At 36.6% G+C, this 20,017-nt stretch overlaps 1 protein-coding gene across 1 annotated transcript in view; it reads left to right on the top strand.

Moving 5' to 3' along the window:
* Positions 1 to 19,322, top strand: part of LOC129749581 (calmodulin) — a 118,460-nt gene extending 99,138 nt beyond the window's left edge. Inside the window, exon 4 of the mRNA XM_055744607.1 lies at positions 13,471 to 19,322. Coding sequence (XP_055600582.1) covers positions 13,471 to 13,499 — 29 coding nt within the window. The 3' untranslated portion in view covers positions 13,500 to 19,322. The remainder of the gene's footprint in view (positions 1 to 13,470) is intronic.
* The last annotated feature ends 695 nt before the right edge of the window (positions 19,323 to 20,017 follow it).

Raw genomic sequence — 20,017 nt, 5'->3', positions numbered from 1 at the left:
TTGGCTCAGATTAACCCAATCACTACACGCTTAAAATTAAACAAGCACAAATACTTAATTATAACGCTAAAAAGCGGGACGTGAGAAGTGAGCTGCAAGACGTGAGATATGAAAAATGAGACTAGAGAAGTGAGTCGTAAGACATGAGATGAAGCATCAAACGTTCATATATTATTTTTAATTTGTTTATTCTTAACCAAACACAAAAAAAGTCCTTTGCATAAATAAAGTCACTCGCTCGCAGTCCTTGTTCTGAAAACCCAACAACCCAATGAAATGTTCCCGAAATGATGGATTTATCCTTCAGGGATGAATACTTATCGCAGGGTGGGCTCGCCCAAATAACATACATACGTTATAGGTTATATGGTTGATTTTCGTCAATAAATTTTGGGGCTTGTTCCCCTTCCAAACGATGCACACAGGGGAAAACGATGTAAAAAGGTGATCAAAATTGTTTACGCCAAAACGGAGCGTTTTAGACCCATAGTGTCTTCGGGACATTTTACCTACATTCAAAGCACTTTAAAATGAGCTTTTGATAAAAATGATTAAATCACCTAGCAGTGAGATAGAAAAATTATTTTTTGTATTTTTCATTTTAGAGTACTTATGTCTTTGGCAAGTTTTTAGATTGTAAAAAATGTAGCAATTTTGTTGAAGACGTCAACATCGTAGAAGCTAACCCAAAAAAGTTAGAAGGGTTCAAAATAAAAAAATATTTTTTTATCAAAATTTTCAGTATTTTAACGATATCTTTCCAGGCCAAGCTTATTTGAGCAAGATATGTTTGAAAGAGTTTTGAGTCACTTAAAATCGAACAGTTTTGTGGAACACACTTAATAAAAATATTCAGACTGAAACGAGTTAGATTGAAAAAACTAAGAAAAAATAGCTGTTTTCGAACACCTGTATCTTTCTAGTTCGGTTGAGTTCGGTACTTTTTTTGATTGCATTTGAATTAGGCAGGTTTCAACGTTATAAAAACATGGAGTTTATAACGTTAAGATGTTTATTTTGTAGCTTTATAATTGATTAAAGTTAGCTATTTTCAAGGAATCTAGAGGACAAATTCCAGGTTTGTTTAAACTGACAATTAGCAACCGTTTTTATTTTGGTGAGATTTTAGCCAAATCATTCTCTCGCACGCGTATGACGTTTTTAAGCCTCCATTGACGAACCTTATCATCTACCTTTCCGCTTACAATACAATATACTTGATGAATTTGTTTTTCGGTTAGCTAATTTTAAATGCAAAAAAAAATCCTCTAGATTCCTTGAAAATAGCTAACTTTAATCATTTATAAAGCTACAAAATAAACAACATAACATTGTAAACTCTATGTTTTTACTACGTTGAAACCTGCCTGATTCTAATGCAACCAAAAAATTAACCGAACTCAACCGAACTAGAAAGATACAGGTGTTCGAAAACAGCTATTTTTTCACAGTTTTTCCAATCTAACTCGTTTCAGTCTGGATATTTTTATTAAGTATGTTCCACAAAACTATTTGATTTTAAGTGACTCAAAACTCTTTCAAACATATCTTGCTCGAATAAGCTCGGCCTGGAAAGATATCGTTAAAATACTGAAAATTTTGATAAAAAAATATTTTTTTATTTTGAACCCTTCTAACTTTTTTGGGTTAGCTTCTACGATGTTGACGTCTTCAACAAAATTGCTACATTTTTTACAATCTAAAAACTTGCCAAAGACATAAGTACTCTAAAATGAAAAATACAAAAAATAATTTTTCTATCTCACTGCTAGGTGATTTAATCATTTTTATCAAAAGCTCATTTTAAAGTGCTTTGAATGTAGGTAAAATGTCCCGAAGACACTATGGGTCTAAAACGCTCCGTTTTGGCGTAAACAATTTTGATCACCTTTTTACATCGTTTTCCCCTGTGTGCGATGGATAAAATTTGAGGAAGTTGATTGTTCGATGGTCATGTTTCCTCCCGGCTTATCCGTTTTCTCTGTCTCTGGTATAAAGCTTCGAATGACATTGATTTATTGAAAACGGGATACTCCTTTGTCGGGTATGCCCGGGAATGGATATGGATGGTACAACAGCTCGGGCGATCTCGAATTGATGAGATAATCTTTTCCACGTGTTATATTATTTTCTGTTCTTTGACGACTCCCCCCCAAGTATGGATGTGTGAATCTGGGGATGTGGGATGTTTGTGTCTCAGTTACGACCAACTTTGGTCGGGATCAAGATGTGACTTTTTTTTTGTTACTTACTACATGTGGCTGTTTGCAATGATGGGTTACATGGGAATTTATTGCAAGGAATCCTCTCATTCCGTATGGTTGTTCTTGTTCATGTGACACCACCATCAGAACCGGCAACTGCCTGCCTGACTGGTGTTACGTGATCGCACTATAGATGAATTGCTCATTGAATTGGTCACATCATCAATTCTGCCACGCCTTCTCGAAAATCAGTCGGTGAATCATTATTTGTTACAAATTGAGGTACTTTGAATCGCGTCAGACAATCACAAGGATGAGTTAAATAAAGTTCTGTTGTAGATTGAGTTCGATATGTGCTAGTAGATAAGACTAGTTAGCAGTGTACTGTGAAAACTAAAAATAGCTACCCCACGAATTTGTTTATCACTTGACTTGCCTTCTATCACGGGAGAGCTAAATCAATAGTAAATATCAACAGGTTTTGTATTAAACATTCGTCAATGTGTAAGGAGAAGTTCCTTAACCAGACTTAGAAAGACCTATGAGAGTCTTATTTTTGTCAGGGTTTGTCCCCGACTAACATCTGCCTGTCTTGTGCAATTAGCTACTAAGTTATACATGTATAACGTAATTGCAAAGATCATTCGACTAACGATACTACTACAACAAGTCTACAATGTCTGGTCGAAACGATCGAAACGTTTGAAGCACGTGATATTGGGTGCTAATTGACAAAACAACGAGCGAAATTTCGCAAATGTGACCGGCCGGACCAACACAAGAAACAAGCCACATTCTCCTACTAGAGGTAGTGTCAATCGCCTTACATATTGTACATTCATAGGAATAGTGATCACTCCCTGGGGGCCGGCTGACGCACTTAACACACACTAGACGGAAACATGCAAGGAAGCGCTCTTTCCTGTTTATTTTGTTTCCTTTTTTTTTGCTTTATTTTGTTTCAAGATGAAGTCGCTCTCCTCCGATTCGCAATCTTGGCATACATTGCTAGTTAATGGCCGGCTGATTATTACACAAATAAATATCGCCCCAAAGCGTCCTCACCCATCTTCGAATGATGGTGATCTTTATTATTTATTGATTGGATTGGAAGTTCGTTTAAACGATCAGCTTCCGATCACTGTCGTCGATGGCGAGGGGATTAATTGAATGTGAACGTCTGAGTCGCTCATCTGGTAGCCCCTCGGGGAATGGATCGCGCAAGGCTATCAACACCAAGTTGACAAGCTCGTTAAAGTTCGCGAAACCAGACAATAAATAAACATTTCCTTTGACGATTTCCATTGCTGGTGCATAACCCCCGTTTGCTATATTTCATACATATAATTTGCCTCCGGCGATCAGCATCTGTTGTCCTACAAATTGACACATTTCGATTGATGTTTAACCCTGAAAAGAATGACATTACTGTATGATTTAAAGTTACCAAAAAAAATACAATTTATGAGTTATTTTCCTTCAGGTTTCCCCGAAAGTTCCAAAAAGCCAATTTAAGAAGCAATTCTGGAAAACATTCCATCATCAAGAATGCACCAAAAATCGATTAAGAACAATTCCGATGCACCATCTTTATCGTCATCATCAGCTGGATAATGGATGGCTACAAAGATTTCGTTTGATTTACACATCCAGGGAAGTGAACTCACATTCCGGCTGCAAAAAAAAAAACCGTTCGAGATAGAAGGAATTTTCGTCCTGCCAGGACGCTTTGATCTTGTCCGTTTTTTCAATCCAATCATCGGAGAACAACGAGCCAATCGGAAGAAGCTACCTTTGTTCGAGAAAGTGAAGATCATAAAAAACGGGTCCATCGATGGTACGACAGAGCACATTCATCGACAACGAAAACTTTGCTCCTTCAAACCCACTCCCATCTGTGTGGGTGGTGGACCGACCTACACATCGCTATTACAAAGTCAATTGATTTACGACTCAATTTTCGCTCAAATGCTAATTTAACGATGCGCTTTCCCGGTATTCTCTATTGGCAGATAAATCGACATTATCTCCCCGAGAAAAGTCGTCCATCGACGACTGAAGAAAGAAGGGAAGCTGTGGTGTGCGGTTAAGTAGTTTCTTGAGCCCACAAAAAAGGCTACCCGCGCATTAGGACCTTGGATAATGGTTGGAAGTTTTGTCGGGAAATTCCTACCCAACCAAGCTCACCAATCAGAGCAGAGCTATCGGTGAGGGAATTGTTCCCGGGCAATTGCGCGCTTCCTTCCTACCAAAAGCTACCAACTTTTCCCAACCAAGTTGTACTTCACCAGGAGCAATAGATAGTTTGAGCATCGGGAAGCAATTTCGCTCCACCATGCTGGAAACTCATTTGGCTAATGAAATGGACTTGATAATGGAGCGCAACTGTGTGGTGTGGGGAACAGTCATAGCTAGCAGTATATTAGCATAACGACCCTATTTTTGTTCGGAGCCTGATTCAGTGCCATCATCGACTTACTCATATGATACGTATAGACCTCAAAGGAGGATGGGATCAAATGGGTAATGCATCCACCCAACACAGTCCCCAGTATGTAGTTGTCCAGCGGGGCGCGAACTTTGATGATGACTGTTTCGCGTTATGTTCGTTTGTTGGCTGCATGTGATGTGATGAGATGGGCACATGAATTATGGAACGCTGGAAGGCGCGCTTTTCAACGAACTTCGCTGGAACCACAATCGCGGGAATGTAGCGTGGTGTCCCATCCAGTTGATGTTGCTTGGTGGAAAAAACTCCTAACATATTTGAAGCCAATTTATTTGGTAAATGCAACTCTGGATCTCGATTGCATTTGGATAAGCTTTTTTAAGGATGTCGATTGACTTAAACGCGACACTTACTTGATTAAATGTAATACAAAAAACTTCTGTTGACACCAGGATGTCTATTGATCTCTCAAATTAAGATTTCTCCGAAGTGCAAGAATGTTACCTTCGCCTTTTTGAGATCGTAGGAAGTTTAAAAAGCTTTTCAGGAGATACTTTTCACAAATGTTTGAAAAATGTTACACCAATAAACACGAAGTGGCGACGTAAAAGACTTGCCCAAGTAATGTTTTATGCCCACTTTGGGACAAACAAAATCTTCAGACTACGTGACGCAATTTCAGCGAGCATACAACGCAGAGGAGTTCTTTTCTAAACTCGTGGATATTAAAAAGATTTAGATTGAGAGACGATAACCAGTGAACACCGCTTTCGTTCTGTTTTTCGGTCTGGTTCCCTCTCGATGCATCGAACATTCTCCGAGAAATATGTTCTGCTTTCGAACGAGTTCTCGTTTAAAATCACATATTAGATTCATAATACATTCAATGTGAAATTTTAATTGCTTCCTATGCCATTATTAGACCCTAAAGTTTTATAACAATTCAAAATGCTAATTTTAAAGAAACGAAACATCCTACAACTCTGCCTGCATATGTCATGTTTTGCTGGAATAATCCCACTTGTAAGCAGACCTTTTATCTCCGGTAAATTGATTTGCATTTATAAACAAGTTTTTCCATCCACATTCGATTCACATACCTTAGCAAAAGAGCAAACTAACATGAGCAAAAATTACCTGGTCCCGTGCCCTTCTACAACAAAGTAATGGAAAGTTTCGAAAACTAATTATGAATTCCGTCGTTCCATCAAGGTTCAGCTGAGGCACCCCTTTGCTCTCAACGGAACCATTTCGAGGCAGCCAGACAGCCAGGCAGGATAACCGCAAAATTTTGAGCAAATTGTAAGAGCCGAAACCAAACATTTCCGGAAAACTTTCCATCGGAAGAAGGAAGCGATGTGTGGGGTTACAAAGTAACGGAAAGAGTTTCTTTCCCGGTGTTGAAACTATAAACCTCCTAGCTTCACAAATAGAAAGCACTTGCTTGCCCCGGATTTTTTTTGTGCTTCTAGCACATCACATATGGTGCCTCGGATGAAACTTTATACATATTACCGCTCGCTACTCATAAACGGGCGGATGCTCCATGGTGTTTCGTAAGAGTCGTTTATAAGTATTTTTCCCGGACGGGGAAAGAGTTACCCAAAGTTCACAGTAATATTTAGCCGAAGCGAAATAGAACAGCAAGACTGTAGCATCAACACCTTCAAATTGAAGGATAAAGTTTCCGTTTACTGGTTGGTGAAGGCTACGGCCTCGCCATTTGGTAAGATTCTAGCTACTAGGAGTAGTAGTTAGTTTTTATTATCTCTGGGAAAGTGTTTTAACTGCTTCGCTTGTCGCCAAGTGTTGTGCCGCCCTTGCTTTTGATACCTACTTGAGTGCAGCTGTGGCACGCTTTCCGGTGTCAAATATGATGAGACACAGCTGGTGTAGGTCTCAAAGCTCAATTCAAGCATAACTGTGATGCTCATCGGAGTGGCACCCGAGACTTATTTCGAGGAAAACGCCTGAATGTATACTATCGAAGCAATGTCCACGATTTCTCACTTAAAATTGACTAGATTTTCACCTTTGTTTAGGCAAAATAAGGAGTGCTAATGAGAAAGTCCGAAGATTCAGATATGTACATCCTATTTATGAATCAACTCATCGAACTGAAAATCAATCGTGGGATTAGTTTAGGAAAAATCATTCGAATGACCATGATGAAACTACGAATCGGAAGCGCCACTCAGTCATGTGAAACAAAGCTTGCAGAGTTCGTCAAAAAAAGGTTTCAACTGAACTAAGCACATGAAAAATCATTTACAATTAACTTGGTCGAAATTGAAAATTGTTTTTTTTTTCGGAAACACACATGAAAGCATCTAATCAACCATGTGTAATCCAATCAATCCAATTATTCAAACGATTGGTCAAAATTCCACTGCAAAGCTTGAGCTGTTTTAACCCACGGAATGACTTTTTTACCTCTTTTCGTTTGATTCGTTATAAACGAAAAGTGAAACAAGCTAAAATTGTTCACGGTCAGCTGAGGTCGTCGGTGTCGGACACACCTAGACTGGAAAGTCCTCCTAATCAGGGAATCCCCGCTTTTTGCCTGGATTTAATGGTGGCAAAAGGTGGTGGAAAAACAATCATCACCGTTAGGGTGTGGGCGGTTGTGTATCAGCCCACTTTGGAAAATCCTTCGCAGAAAAGGGTGTGTGTGAGTGTTTGAAATTTTACCATTGCATGCCCATCATGCATCAGTTGATTTATTTTTCAGCTACTTACCTACTTTGGAGGGAAAATGGCGAAAGAAACTCGATGCTACTTACCTGATGGATAGCTGGAAACACACCACTCCTTAATTTCGGACCACCGTAATTGTTGCTCTCCCACCCAACTGGGTGCTATCAAGTCCATTTATCTAAATAGATGTTCGGTGGTATCTGTAGAAAAAAATGGTTCGTTAGATTTTACTCTACGGTTAGCTGTTACTAACTTGGGAGGATCACGATAAACGACCCACCCGATGAACCCTCTTGATGATGAACGTTACGACGAGTGGGGTACTAATGCTAATCTTGAGAAGTCCGAAAGTTGGACGCAAAATTTTTGGGCTTTCGAGAGGGAAAATATTACCTGGGCAACGAGCGGATGGTAATAAAAAAGGGGGTCCTTTTCAGATAGGATAAGCATTTATGTTATCAACAAACAAGCTTTATGGTTCTTGAAGGTTCAAACGTGATTAGGCGAGTTCTAACCCTCCCGTGTTTCTATCTTCAATCTAAAAGAATTGCTGAATTTAAGGCTGATTATGATTAATCATAGGCTTCCTTTGGTTTCGCTCAAAAAACCTTTCGACTTGCTCGACGACAAACTTTTTTTCGATCTTTATATAACTCGGCTCTGTTCTTTTGGCTTGACGACCTAAAAATGACCACGATTGGACGACCTTTCCTAGGTCCGGCTTGGGGCATTTACAACGGCTCCCATTGCGAAGACCTTCCGACGAGTTCCAGTAGATCTTCTGCGACTCAGATCTGACGACTTTCTAATGGAAACTTGTTCCAACGAAATTCAATGGAATCCGTCCGACGAGTTACCATTGGCCTTGATCGTGTATGGTCCGATAACCTCCGAAAGGCTTCTCTCGAATGATCTTCTTGGGATCTAATCTTAGGACCTTCCAAAGGTTACCATGGCATATCGGTTCAATGACCTTTCAGTGGGGTTCTGCTCCGATGAAACTTCAATGGATTCGTGTTCTGGTGACCTTCCTTTGAATTGGTCGAATGACCTTCCAGTGTCTTCGGCCCACCGATCTTATTTGTCTCGGATCTGAAGACCTTCTAATGGATTCCTGGTCGACCTTTGAATAGATTTCAGGTCCGATGACCTTCAACTTCACCGACGATCTTTCATTGGCTTTCGGTTCGACGACCTTCAAATAGATTCATGATCTGATGAACTTCTCTGGAATTGGTCCGATTTTTGATGAAATGCCTTCCATCAGGTTCTGCACAGTAGCTTTTGTGCTTTTTCTAGATGCTGCCTTCGAAATTTTCTCGCATACTTCCATGCTTTGAGAAACTGTCCCCTCCTTCCTAAAGATTTTGTTCACAATTGACAATATGGTGGATTGATGTTTTTCTCGACGAATTGGATGTTAGATGAGAGAGGCATGGCCGTAGGAACGGGGGGGGTTTTGGGGGTTAAACCCCCCCCATGAGTGTCCAAAAAAGCAAGCGAGGTATTCTACTCTACACTCAAAATTTTAAATTCATATTCAAATTATGATAGTAGAGCAAAGATATTCAAGAGTAATTATCTGGACTAAAAACTAATACAAAAACCTCAAAAACCCGTTTCAAGTACAAAATTCTGCTACCGTTTTTCAAAATTTTCTCACTTGTGCATAGAATAAGATTGTCAGATTTTTTTACAGCATGTATCCGGGCCGAACAAATGTTTTGAATCCGTGTATTCGATTTAAAAATTGTTGACCAAATCCAGGCAAAACCGGGCAATTTTGGTCAAAACCCAGAAATTACCCATAAAAAATCTAGAATGATTATTCTTTCAAACTTGGTGCAAAAATGTTGAACACATAAAAAAAATTACAATACTATTTGTTTTTTTTTTCTTAGTTTCATTTGAGAATGAGAATGAGGACAATCCCGGGCAAAATCCGGGCATTTCCAATGAAATCTGGGCAATCGGGTCGGATCGGACTTTTCCCTTATTCAATAATAAATATCCGGGCCAATCTTGGCAACCTCATCATAGAAATTCAGGTCTGAATATTAAATTTTAAATTTAACCCATTTTGGAGGTTCTGGTTCCATATTCCTATAACCAGAATTGTATTTCTACATATTTTCGTATTTCTTATGGTGTATCAAGCTTGGGATTCTTGATTTTCAGTTCGAATAATTATAAGAAAGTAGGAAACCCGTGTTCGATTTCGGTTTTGCATTCAAATGAAATTTGAATCATGTTTTTCGAAGATCAAATGCATTTTCAATATTTTGATAATAGTTTTCCGAATGTGGAAAAAGAAGAGATTTGTTCTATATTCAAATTCGAAGTTCTTAAATTTTTTTCTAACACAAAATTTCAACATTAAAAGCTTCTAAGAGGCGATTCAAAATTGAAAACCAGATTCAGATTCATCATTAGAAATTCTCATTTTCAATCAGATTCATAAAACAGATTAAAAATAAATGATTGAAATAATGAATTAAGATTAAAGTAGGACTAGAGAATTTCAATAATAGATCCATGAATGAGGGCTCTAAGATTTGGCTCATGAAATTCTAATCTGGAATTAAGATTCTTAAATCGTATTTTTTGTACATTTCGAAAATCGTATAGAAATTCAGAAACAGATTCAAAGTTTAATTTTTGGATTCAGGTTTAAATTCAGATTTAAAATTCAGAAAAAGATTCAGCTTGTGAATGCATTTCTCAATCAACATAAAATTGTTGAGAAATTCAAGAGAACATTAACTTTAAAAATTGTCAATTCAATTTCCAGATTTCAAAGTTTTTAATCAGAATTAGTATGTACACACAATTCAGCTGAAAATCACAAATATAAAATAGAATTTGAATTAATTTTCTAAGTTTTGATTCATGCAAAATATTCCAAATTATATTTAAAAAAAATCAAACATTTATTCTTTATGAAAAATATTTCCTGTTTCAGGCACAATTTTCCCGTATGTTTGGATAACGTGCCGCTATTAAGCCTACTAGGATTGGTCGATCTTGGATCGATCTTTGCGAGATCGATCTTTTCAACTCAAATTTCCGATTTTTTTAATCGATTATTTACCCTTAGAAAAATCGATTAAATCGGTTTATTTTCGATCCGATCTTTCGATCTTTTGAAGCTTTTTATTCTATTTATTCTGCAGATTTTAAAGTTTTCAGTTTCATGCCGAATTTTGATATCTGCACCATTAGAAAGACTTGTTTTTCATCTTTGGTACTACATTGCCTAATTTGCCGACTTAATAGACAGTGCTTTTACATTTGAAAACCTAACGTTTTATCGCAAGCTCAAGTAATCGAAAGTTCCATAGAACGGTCGCTTGAAAGCTTACTCAGCATTAAATAAAGCATCCATAGCATTTTACTCAGCTCAAGATTCAAGTTCTTATCGAAACATTCAAGTTTAATAGTCGATGTTCGGCAGAAGGTTGTTCAGCTTTTGAATGAGACTACAATAAAAAGTATTCATAGAAAAATAAAGCGTTCATTTTATATCAACATTCGAACTATTACATTCCTCAAATCACTATTTTAATATTGCATCTGAAAACTCGTATTGAAAATTTCACTTGAAAATTTTAAATGCTTGAAGAATTGAACTTGAGCCTTCCAGATGATAGCTGAACACGTAACTTTTGTACCATGACCTGTGGCTGAATTGATGGCATTGAAAACACTAGCGTAATTAAAAATCTGTAACCTTTCCAAAATGAGCATTTCACCAAGTGAACTAACTTAAAATGGTTGAATTGTTTTAATCAGTTGAGTTACAATATTTAGACTTATTCCTGTCTTATAATTTGAACTTGAAAGCATGATTAATGGAGAAATGCATTTATTTGTTCTGGTTTTGATATGTCATAAATACTCAATCAAAGTAATGAAAAGTTAAACATTCTGATATTAAACTTGAAAACATATATTTTTGATTTTAGAATATATGAGCTTTTTTTATCGTCTTTCACTATTTTTTTCAGCATAAAGCAGCCCTCAGGCTACTCCTATCTTTATCAAATATTGAAAGATCGATCTTGCAGAGATCGATCCTATACCTTCGATTTTTTAGGGGGATCGATCCTGGAACAATTCTGCTGAATCGATCTTAGGAATCGATCTTTTCCAGAAGATCGAACAATCCTAAAGCCTACCCCCATTCTGAACAAGAACCTGAGATAACTTAAAAATCTGCACATTTTTTTTTATTTTCATGGTGTATTGTTTAACATTATTAATATAGTAGCTTTTTCAAAGCCAAATTCCAAACTAAAATCATAAACTTAGTTCAAATTTGCATCAAGCAAATTTGATTCGTATTTTTTTTCTCTTCCTGTTTTTTTTTTTGGAAAATTGTATTTATTTTCATCAAAGGTTAGAATTTTGGAATTTGCAAAAGAGTTTAGAAGATTGGGCTTGTTTGATTTGGGTATTGAATAAGTTTATTTTTAAGAAATTGAGGGCTACCCTAAAAAGAACTTATTTTATGATCAAATCATAAACCTTTGATCTAAAAGACTTTTAAATAAATTCAAAAAAGTTATCCATCGATGGAAGCAAATTTCATATTTTGTTTTTAGAGGTTTAATAAATAAAAAATAGCTCACCCTTTAGGCTAAGACCACTTTTCTAAAGCTACTTTTTTTAAAGGTTTTGTCAATGACACTTTTCCATCCTTGTGGCATTCGTGTCTTTTTTCAAGTTACCATTTCATACGTGAAATATTAATGAGTACTTAATAATGAATAATCATATAGTTACAAACATAATTTGTTTTAATTTTTTTTTATCCCTGAGTTGTTAAGTAAAAAATCATAGGTAAACATTAGTCACCAAAACCCCCCCCATGAGTCGGTTCTTCCTACGGCCCTGGAGAGAGGGGTATACTGATGCTTGGGGCAGCATTCATCCTTGTAAACTTGAGCATTTATTGTACCTTTCGTGAAAAAATACTTGACCGCAGACCACAGGTACTTGCCAATAGCTTGCCATACTAAAACCTTCTGCCCAAATTTTTCCATCGCAATCGTGCAGTCGGCGTCATCCACCCCCTTGTCCGTCGTTTTCGTGTAGGATTGTGGACCTGGAAGCGTTTCTGAATCCTGTTTGACGTAGGGTTCTTCTTAATGGTCGACATCTGTTGCTGTTGTCCAGAATCCATTCGTAAAGTTTCCGTGCGCTTGTTTTTGATCGAGATTTTTGCTTTACAGATTTCTTAGGTACCTTCCACTTCTTGTACGTCTTCAAGGAGTTCCTGGCCTTGATTTTCCGATCCATCCCAATGCTGGTTTGGAACTTTTTAGCCAGATCACACGATGACACTGATCAGTTACGTATGATATGAGTGACTACTTTAGCATCCAACTGGGGCTGACTGGAACCAGGTTTTCTTCCGGATCTGGGCAGATAATTCAAGGACGATATTTGTCGATGATATTTTCTACTCTTGTGTGGTGTGATTTGAACTGATTTGCGATTTGATTGTAGGTAACACCTTGCTCAGTGCACAAAGTGGGCAGAATTTTCTTTCTAGTTTCAAGATCAATACGAACCATAGCGAAGATGAAAAAACTAATCCAAACAGATTGGTTGCACAACACTTTTTAAGCATGTAAACAAACTTTTGCTTGCGTGCACACACAAAAAAGTTCACCCATTTTTGAGTAAACTAGTTTAAAAAGTTGCTAATGACTTTTCGATACATAAACTGAGTACTGCATGTGTAATGTGCGTAAAAGTCATAGGTAAAAAGTCAAATTTGCAGTTTTGCTAGAACAATTCAGTTTTTTTCTTCAATTTTACTACTTTCCATACAAACTTGTTCGTCGTGTAGCGGGGCGATCCTTAGAATTAACTGAATGATCTGAAATTTGACATAAAGGCTTCCGGCAGGCTAAGGAACGATTATTTGTCCGCCAACTGCCACGTTGATTTAAAGTCGCGATTGCCATAAAAATGGCAAAACGACTATAATCGACCAACAACAAAAAATATTATCTCTACAGATACAACTTGACTGGTGCAGTGCTGTTTTTTAATTTTCTCTTCTAAAGACCAACTTACTAACTTTTTTTTCTTCCTATTTTCTCGTTTCAGAATTCGTAACAATGATGACATCGAAGTGAGCTGCTACAGGTCGAAAAATTGCGCCTTTCTATTATTTGTTTATAAAGAAGACTGTAGCCTCGCGCAACAACAGCTGCGCAACGCTATTGCTATGGATTTAAAAAAAAGCATGAGTAAAAAAGAGAAAAAAGTAAAAATTAACATTAAATTAAATATTAAAAAACAAAACCAGAAAACAAAAACAAAAAAAAAAACGAGAGAAAGAAAAAAGGACAAAAATAATGCAAAAAACAAGTAAGGAAAAATAACTTAAATTAATTGTAACAACACAATTTTAAATAAGATAAATAAAAAGAGAAGAGAAGGAAACCGGAGGAGAGCAGAGAAAAAACCAGATACATTAATTAAAGTTAATCACTATCCTTAATCTATTTGTGTAAATTTTTGTAAAAATAAAATATAAATATAAATTTAAACGAAAGCGAAAGGCAGGTCAAACGGTCAAAACGAGGTTCAGGTTCGGGGGCGCGCACTAGCGATAACGGCGACGGCGGGGAAGACGCGAAAAAAATCGGAACGCGAGAACGAATTTGTTGGAACACACACACACACTGAGAGAAAGATTAACATCAAATTCACATGAATCGCCGGTGGCCGCTCAGAGAGCTTACAGCAGGAAAAGAAAGGGGATTGCCAAGCATTTCGAGAAGGACAGGAGGACGATACACGTAGAATAGTTGGAACCGTTGTTGGAACGCCTCTGACGACCCCGCGCAGTTCCGTTTTATTCCAGAGAGCGAGAGATAGAGCTTACTTGTTAGCACTGCTGTTGTAACGGTTTTCAGTGGGGCACCGGAATTCCGGGCCTTTTTTCGGTTGGTTGTGAGTGTGCGGCGGCGGCGGCGCGATCGACGTTTGTTGAGGGTAGAACTCTCGTCCTGGACGGATTCCCTTATACCCGGCAAGACCACCTGGAAAGTTCGTTTAAACAACATGGGTATCGAAATCTTTACCATTTATATGACATGTCCAACGTTTTTTTTTTCTTAAATCACAGTTTGAATGCTCTACTAAAGACACACAAAAAAGGAAAGGCAAATTCGATGGAAGGACGAAATAGATTTTGAGAAAGCGAGTTACATGATAAATATATGATACATTTTCCACTTTAAATGAAGAATGAAAAGAAGATGAACCTGCGTTATTCTCCAGATTTTTTTCTGAAACAAAAAAAAAATGCAACCAATCGATTGAGGCAACAAATATCCTGCTTGGCATATGCGTAGTTTTCTGCAAAAACAAAAAATAAAAACATGTAGTGACTCTATAACTTATAACAGCAAAAAGTTACACAAAATAAATTAAACAACAAAAAGAACACCCAGCAAAAATTAAAACAAAAAATACAAAACAAAAGATAATTGTAATGGTTATACTTAACAACAGACACAGACAGACAACTGGAATTACCATTTACTACTCTGCAAATCGTAATTTATAGTCGTGTTCCGAACGAGCGAAAACAGAAAGCTAAGAAAAACCATCTCAAAAACAACCAAAAATTGTGTTGTGTTTTCTTTCGCCTTTTGTCGAGTGAAAGTTGTTTCAGTTTTTGTTTGCAATTTCTTGCAGGGTTTCAAGAGTACTGGTGCCCGATTGAGAAACGGTATCAAGAACACTTTGAACAACCAATTGATGATGACCTTTCGTGAGTGTCCACCATCTCTTCACTTCAGCGTCGTCGTGTAAATGGAGTCGTTAAACATTCGTGTTGGATGGAAGCAGCTTCTTGTTAAGAAAGAACTTTGATTTGAAGAAATTTGGTTTCCGAGGAAGTCTTGTTGGTCCGAGATGATGTCCCAGTTTTCTGTAGGGAAATGTTGGAATGTTTTCGAGATTTGGATGGCCGAAGAGAGAAATGGAAAAGAAGCAATAAAGGTGAAGTATTTATCAGATAAGATATTTTGAAGAATTTAATCACTTCGATTGAGTCATGGTTGAGCCGTGTTAAAGGCTTTTTTCCAATAATTTTTATTGATTTTAGAGTAAGAACAAAGGAAATAGAGTGAAAAAAATTTTGAAGCCAGGATAAAGAAAAATACGAGATTCAATGAAAAATTCTGCAAACCCAACTAAAGAACTGAAGGATGAAAGCAAATAATCGAAAAGGATATGAACATTGAGCATTAATGGGAGATAGAATTAGAAATTGAAGAGACCGAAATGTATAAATGGACGTATCAGAAGTATTTTTCTAGTCCTATCCTAATTAAGAAAAAAGAATTTGTAAAGGGTATAGGAGACCTACAACACACAAACACATTTTCTAAGAGCTTTGCACTGGTAGAGTGAGACTTGAAAAGGATTCCAAGAGAAGGCACACTACAAATTCACAAATACAAAGGCGTAGATCAGATTTGTCACTGTAAAAACAAGAACATGAATGTTATTTTTATTAATTGTATCGTTTTCGATAGGTTAAAGTCGTTGAAACTCTACGTTGTCTATACATATGGTATATCCAAATTTACTACAAAGATGTCCTGATTTGATTGTTTACAACAATACGCGGCACTATCGAATAAAATAAGGCAGCGCGCAGCTACGCGATCTTCATTCGTCGTTGATGATTGCATTACTACACATATTGTTAGTTGTAAAGAGTAAGCAAAACAATTATCAAATACATCCAAATGAATAATAATAACAAGTAAGCTTAACAATCGGTTAAATACACCAACACAGAAAAAAACAACCACAATCGAGTTTGTATAAGTGAAGCACTTTCACCAAAAAATCAATGAACAAAAAAAACCACTCTAATATTACATGAAAAACACAAAAATGCTAATAAATGTAACACAAACGAAAAGCAGCGTACGTCGAGCATATAAAAAAAATTTAAACCGCAAAGCAAGCAAAAATGTAAACTGTTTCAACATTATTATAGTTATCTTTAAAATAATTTATCTAAAATGGGAAAGTTTGATAGGAGAAAGAGTTACAACAGAAATTGAAATATGAAACAAGATCCAAAACCGAAAAACGTATTAAACATTAGAAGGAAAAAAACAGCAAAACAAATCGAAACAAGGGATAAAACGAAGTTTATCATAAAGGAATCTCGAAGCAAACGTAAAAACGTAGAAAAAACTTGGAATCGGAAATCTTTTTTGCAGTGATGTTTTTCAGAGATCCGTCAAAACTTGAAAGAAATGACCGAAATCAAAAACCACTTGAATAAACCCCTCTCTAGAGTACATAAAAATGTGTAGATGTGTGTGTGGGTGAGGCCTTCGAACCATATTTTTTGTGGAGTAACCGATTTTCACTGACCGCGCAAATTGACCTGCCTCTTCTCTCGGGAAAGAAAGAAACAACAACAACAACCGAAAACAACAGAAAAGCATAACGAGGGGTGTGTCCATAATACAGCACACAAGAAAACAGCTTTTATTCAAAACGGTTAAGCAGCACTTTTTGATAGCGCAGTTTTTTTGAAGCGACTTTAAAAAATCTTCTGCCACGTGTAAGGCATCTGTGTGAGTGATATGCTCAAAAGAGTTCATAAGCCCGCGTGCATACAAGAAGCAAAGTCTCATCTCTATTGTGTGTTGAGCAGACGGCTTGGAAAGAAACAATTTCCATTGCCATTGTTAGTCTGCTAAAATGAATAATCGACTTTTGATTGGTAGGGATCGATCGAAGGAGGGCGGACTTTTTAGGAGCGATTAAACAGTTCTCGCGCTCGTAACACTTTAATAAAGTGGGGCCTACAAGCCGTTGTGAGTCCTCTAAAAGTCGCCACCAGTTAGGAAGTGTGGAAGGGAAGGAACGAGTCTTGTTGGAAGTTTTTTTAGCTACATGGGTGCTGGCCGAGCTTTGTCCATTCCCTCGAAAAAAAGCTAACTTCCCTTTCGTATTCCCTCAAAAGGTGCACCAAATTTGAAACAAGTAACTCGTCGTCAATCATTGAAAAAATAAGCAACGAATTTTATCTGACATTTCCACCCTTCTCGATCGACCCCTCCAAGGTCTTTTCAACAACTATTAATAAATTGTGTGATGACCATTGAAACAAACAAACAAACCAATGCAAATCGGCCAGCACCCCCGCGAACAGAGAAAAAAATATATAACATTTTTTCCCACCAAACACTTGCATTTTTTTTTTTATATATCGATATCAAGCAAAAGCCAAGGATCAACCATCCTGTTGTTACGCTAGAGAAAAAAAAACAAAACTATTAAACGAACAAAAGAATTAAGGCTACACAAGAATTCTACACACAAACACAAACAACAATTAAAAAGAAAAAGAAGCAGAAGCAAAAAACAAAACAAAATAGAGCATGCAACCTTTCGTCGAATGCCAAGTTTTACTTACTTTCTCTTTCACCTTTGTCGTGTGTTTGTTTCCGCCAGCGCGAAAAAAAATAGAGCAACTCTAAATCGAACAACACTCTTTCTTCAAATTTTCCAAGAAAAATCTCTCTTTTATCTATTTAAAACAAACAGAAAGCAAACGCGTTTAACAAAAAAAAACTGTTACTACCTTAAAACAACAAAAGTTTGAAAAAAATCAGATACATTTAAGAAAAAAACGAGGTTAATCATCTAGTGGACAAGATACAAACAAAAAATGAATCCTTCGTATAAAGAGGAATAGAAAACAAGAAAAAAAACAACCATTAGCTAAAAGAAACTTGAAAATTGAAGAAAAAATTTATAACATCATTACGAATAGAGAACTAAGAACAAGAACAGAACATCAAGACAGAACTACTACTTAAACACAAACCAAAAAAAGATAGACACAAAAAAAGAAAACAACACAAAAGTAAGAAACATAAACAAAGCAAACAAAAAAAAACATACTAAAACAACTTCCATTTTTTTTCGTCGTTTTTGTGAACCACACAAAGTTTGAAAATCCAAAAAGAGGAAAAACATTTTTCAGTGTCCTTACAAAGATGGCTAACAAAAAAAGTCAACAATCTCTATTACTCTTTCACCCTGTTGGTATTTATAGAATTGGACGAATAAAAAACAAAACAATAGTAAACCAAAAACCAATTGGTAAAGTTTTTTCGGGAGCACGTTTCATTGGACCTCTGCTACTTATTCATTCGATCTAGGTGTTATTTATTGCTTTTTTTTCTCTCGGTTCGATCCATTTTTGAGCTTCTAAGCCAGTTGTAAGCTGTTCTAAAACCATTCATAAATTGACGCCGAATTGTTCTCCCTGTATCATTTGATCCATGTACCTACTACAACCCTTTTTGAAAATTAGAACTCACATCAGAAAAAAAATTCACAGAACAAATGAACAAAAAAGAAATCCCTATATCAGAACAGATCTTTACAAAGTAACCTACAACAAAACCAAACACGGAAGACAACAACCAAAAATCAATATTCAAATTTGCTAGAGCTAAACAAAAACAGAAGAAAATCTATAACTTAATAAAAAAAACGAAACAAATCAACTACAGAACAGAGAAACATCTGGAAGAGGTAACGGGAAGAAAGTTTTTGGGTGACAGTTTGAGAACTATTATTGTGTAAACGCAACAACAGCAAAAAAAACACGAGAAGCGAAATTAGAACGATTAAACACTACAGCTTCAGAGACAACATGTTTGAAGTGAAAAATTTGGAATCGCCGAACTCTAAAGCCAGAGAGAAGAGAAAACAAAAACATATACATACACATATATATTGAGCTAACAAAACAATCGAAAATAGTAGAGAACACACACGCAAGAAAACAGAAAAAAGTAAGTTGAAGAATAAACTAACTAAGAAAACAAAACAACAAACAACATCAAAATAACAACCAAGAAAACCGTAACAACAAAAACCGAACAACAACAACAAGAGATGAAATTTGAGAAGAGAAGACACGAAGAAGAAAAACAAAACAGCAAACAAGAGTAATTCAAAAGACATAATATGAAATAAATGTTTCTTCACTTTTAGGTTGAACTATAAAAAAACCTGGATTTCTGGTTTAAATGGTTATGTGGTAATTTCACAATTCCTGCCGAGTCCTGAAACACCGAATTTTTCGAGGTAGGTATACAAATCCATGGAATTTACCCTACACTATACTTAAAACACTTACGATTCTTCTTATGAATAATTCAAAATCAAAATCATCGGAGAAGCGGTTAAACGTCCTTATTGCACCAATTAGCGCTGTATTAGCTCCGGAGAGGAGCAAAGAGCTGAAGATCACTATTCCTCAAGCCTCAAGGTCGTACGCTAAGTTGGAGTGCTTCTTACATTGCTGGGCAATCGGTTCAGGTGCCGAAGAGCGAATCGAAAAAAAAACGCTTCTGGCTGGCCTCGATACGTTCCAAGCCATTTTGGTAGCAAGGGCACCAAACAGCCGAGGCATATTCGAGGGTCGATCGAACCAAGCTGCAGTAAAGACTCTTGAGACCAGAGATGCCAATGTGTCTGATTTGTCAGGATTTTACTGATTTTTCGAGGCTCAACCTGATAAGCCATTGATTCTGCCTGATTTTTTTAAAATATACCTGATTTTGCCAGATTTTTACGAATGTGATGG

Source organism: Uranotaenia lowii, chromosome 2 (assembly GCF_029784155.1).
Source record: "Uranotaenia lowii strain MFRU-FL chromosome 2, ASM2978415v1, whole genome shotgun sequence".
NCBI lineage: Eukaryota > Metazoa > Arthropoda > Insecta > Diptera > Culicidae > Uranotaenia > Uranotaenia lowii.
The sequence above is the reverse complement of the archived record's forward strand: the minus strand, read 5'-3'. Positions and strand labels throughout refer to the sequence as shown.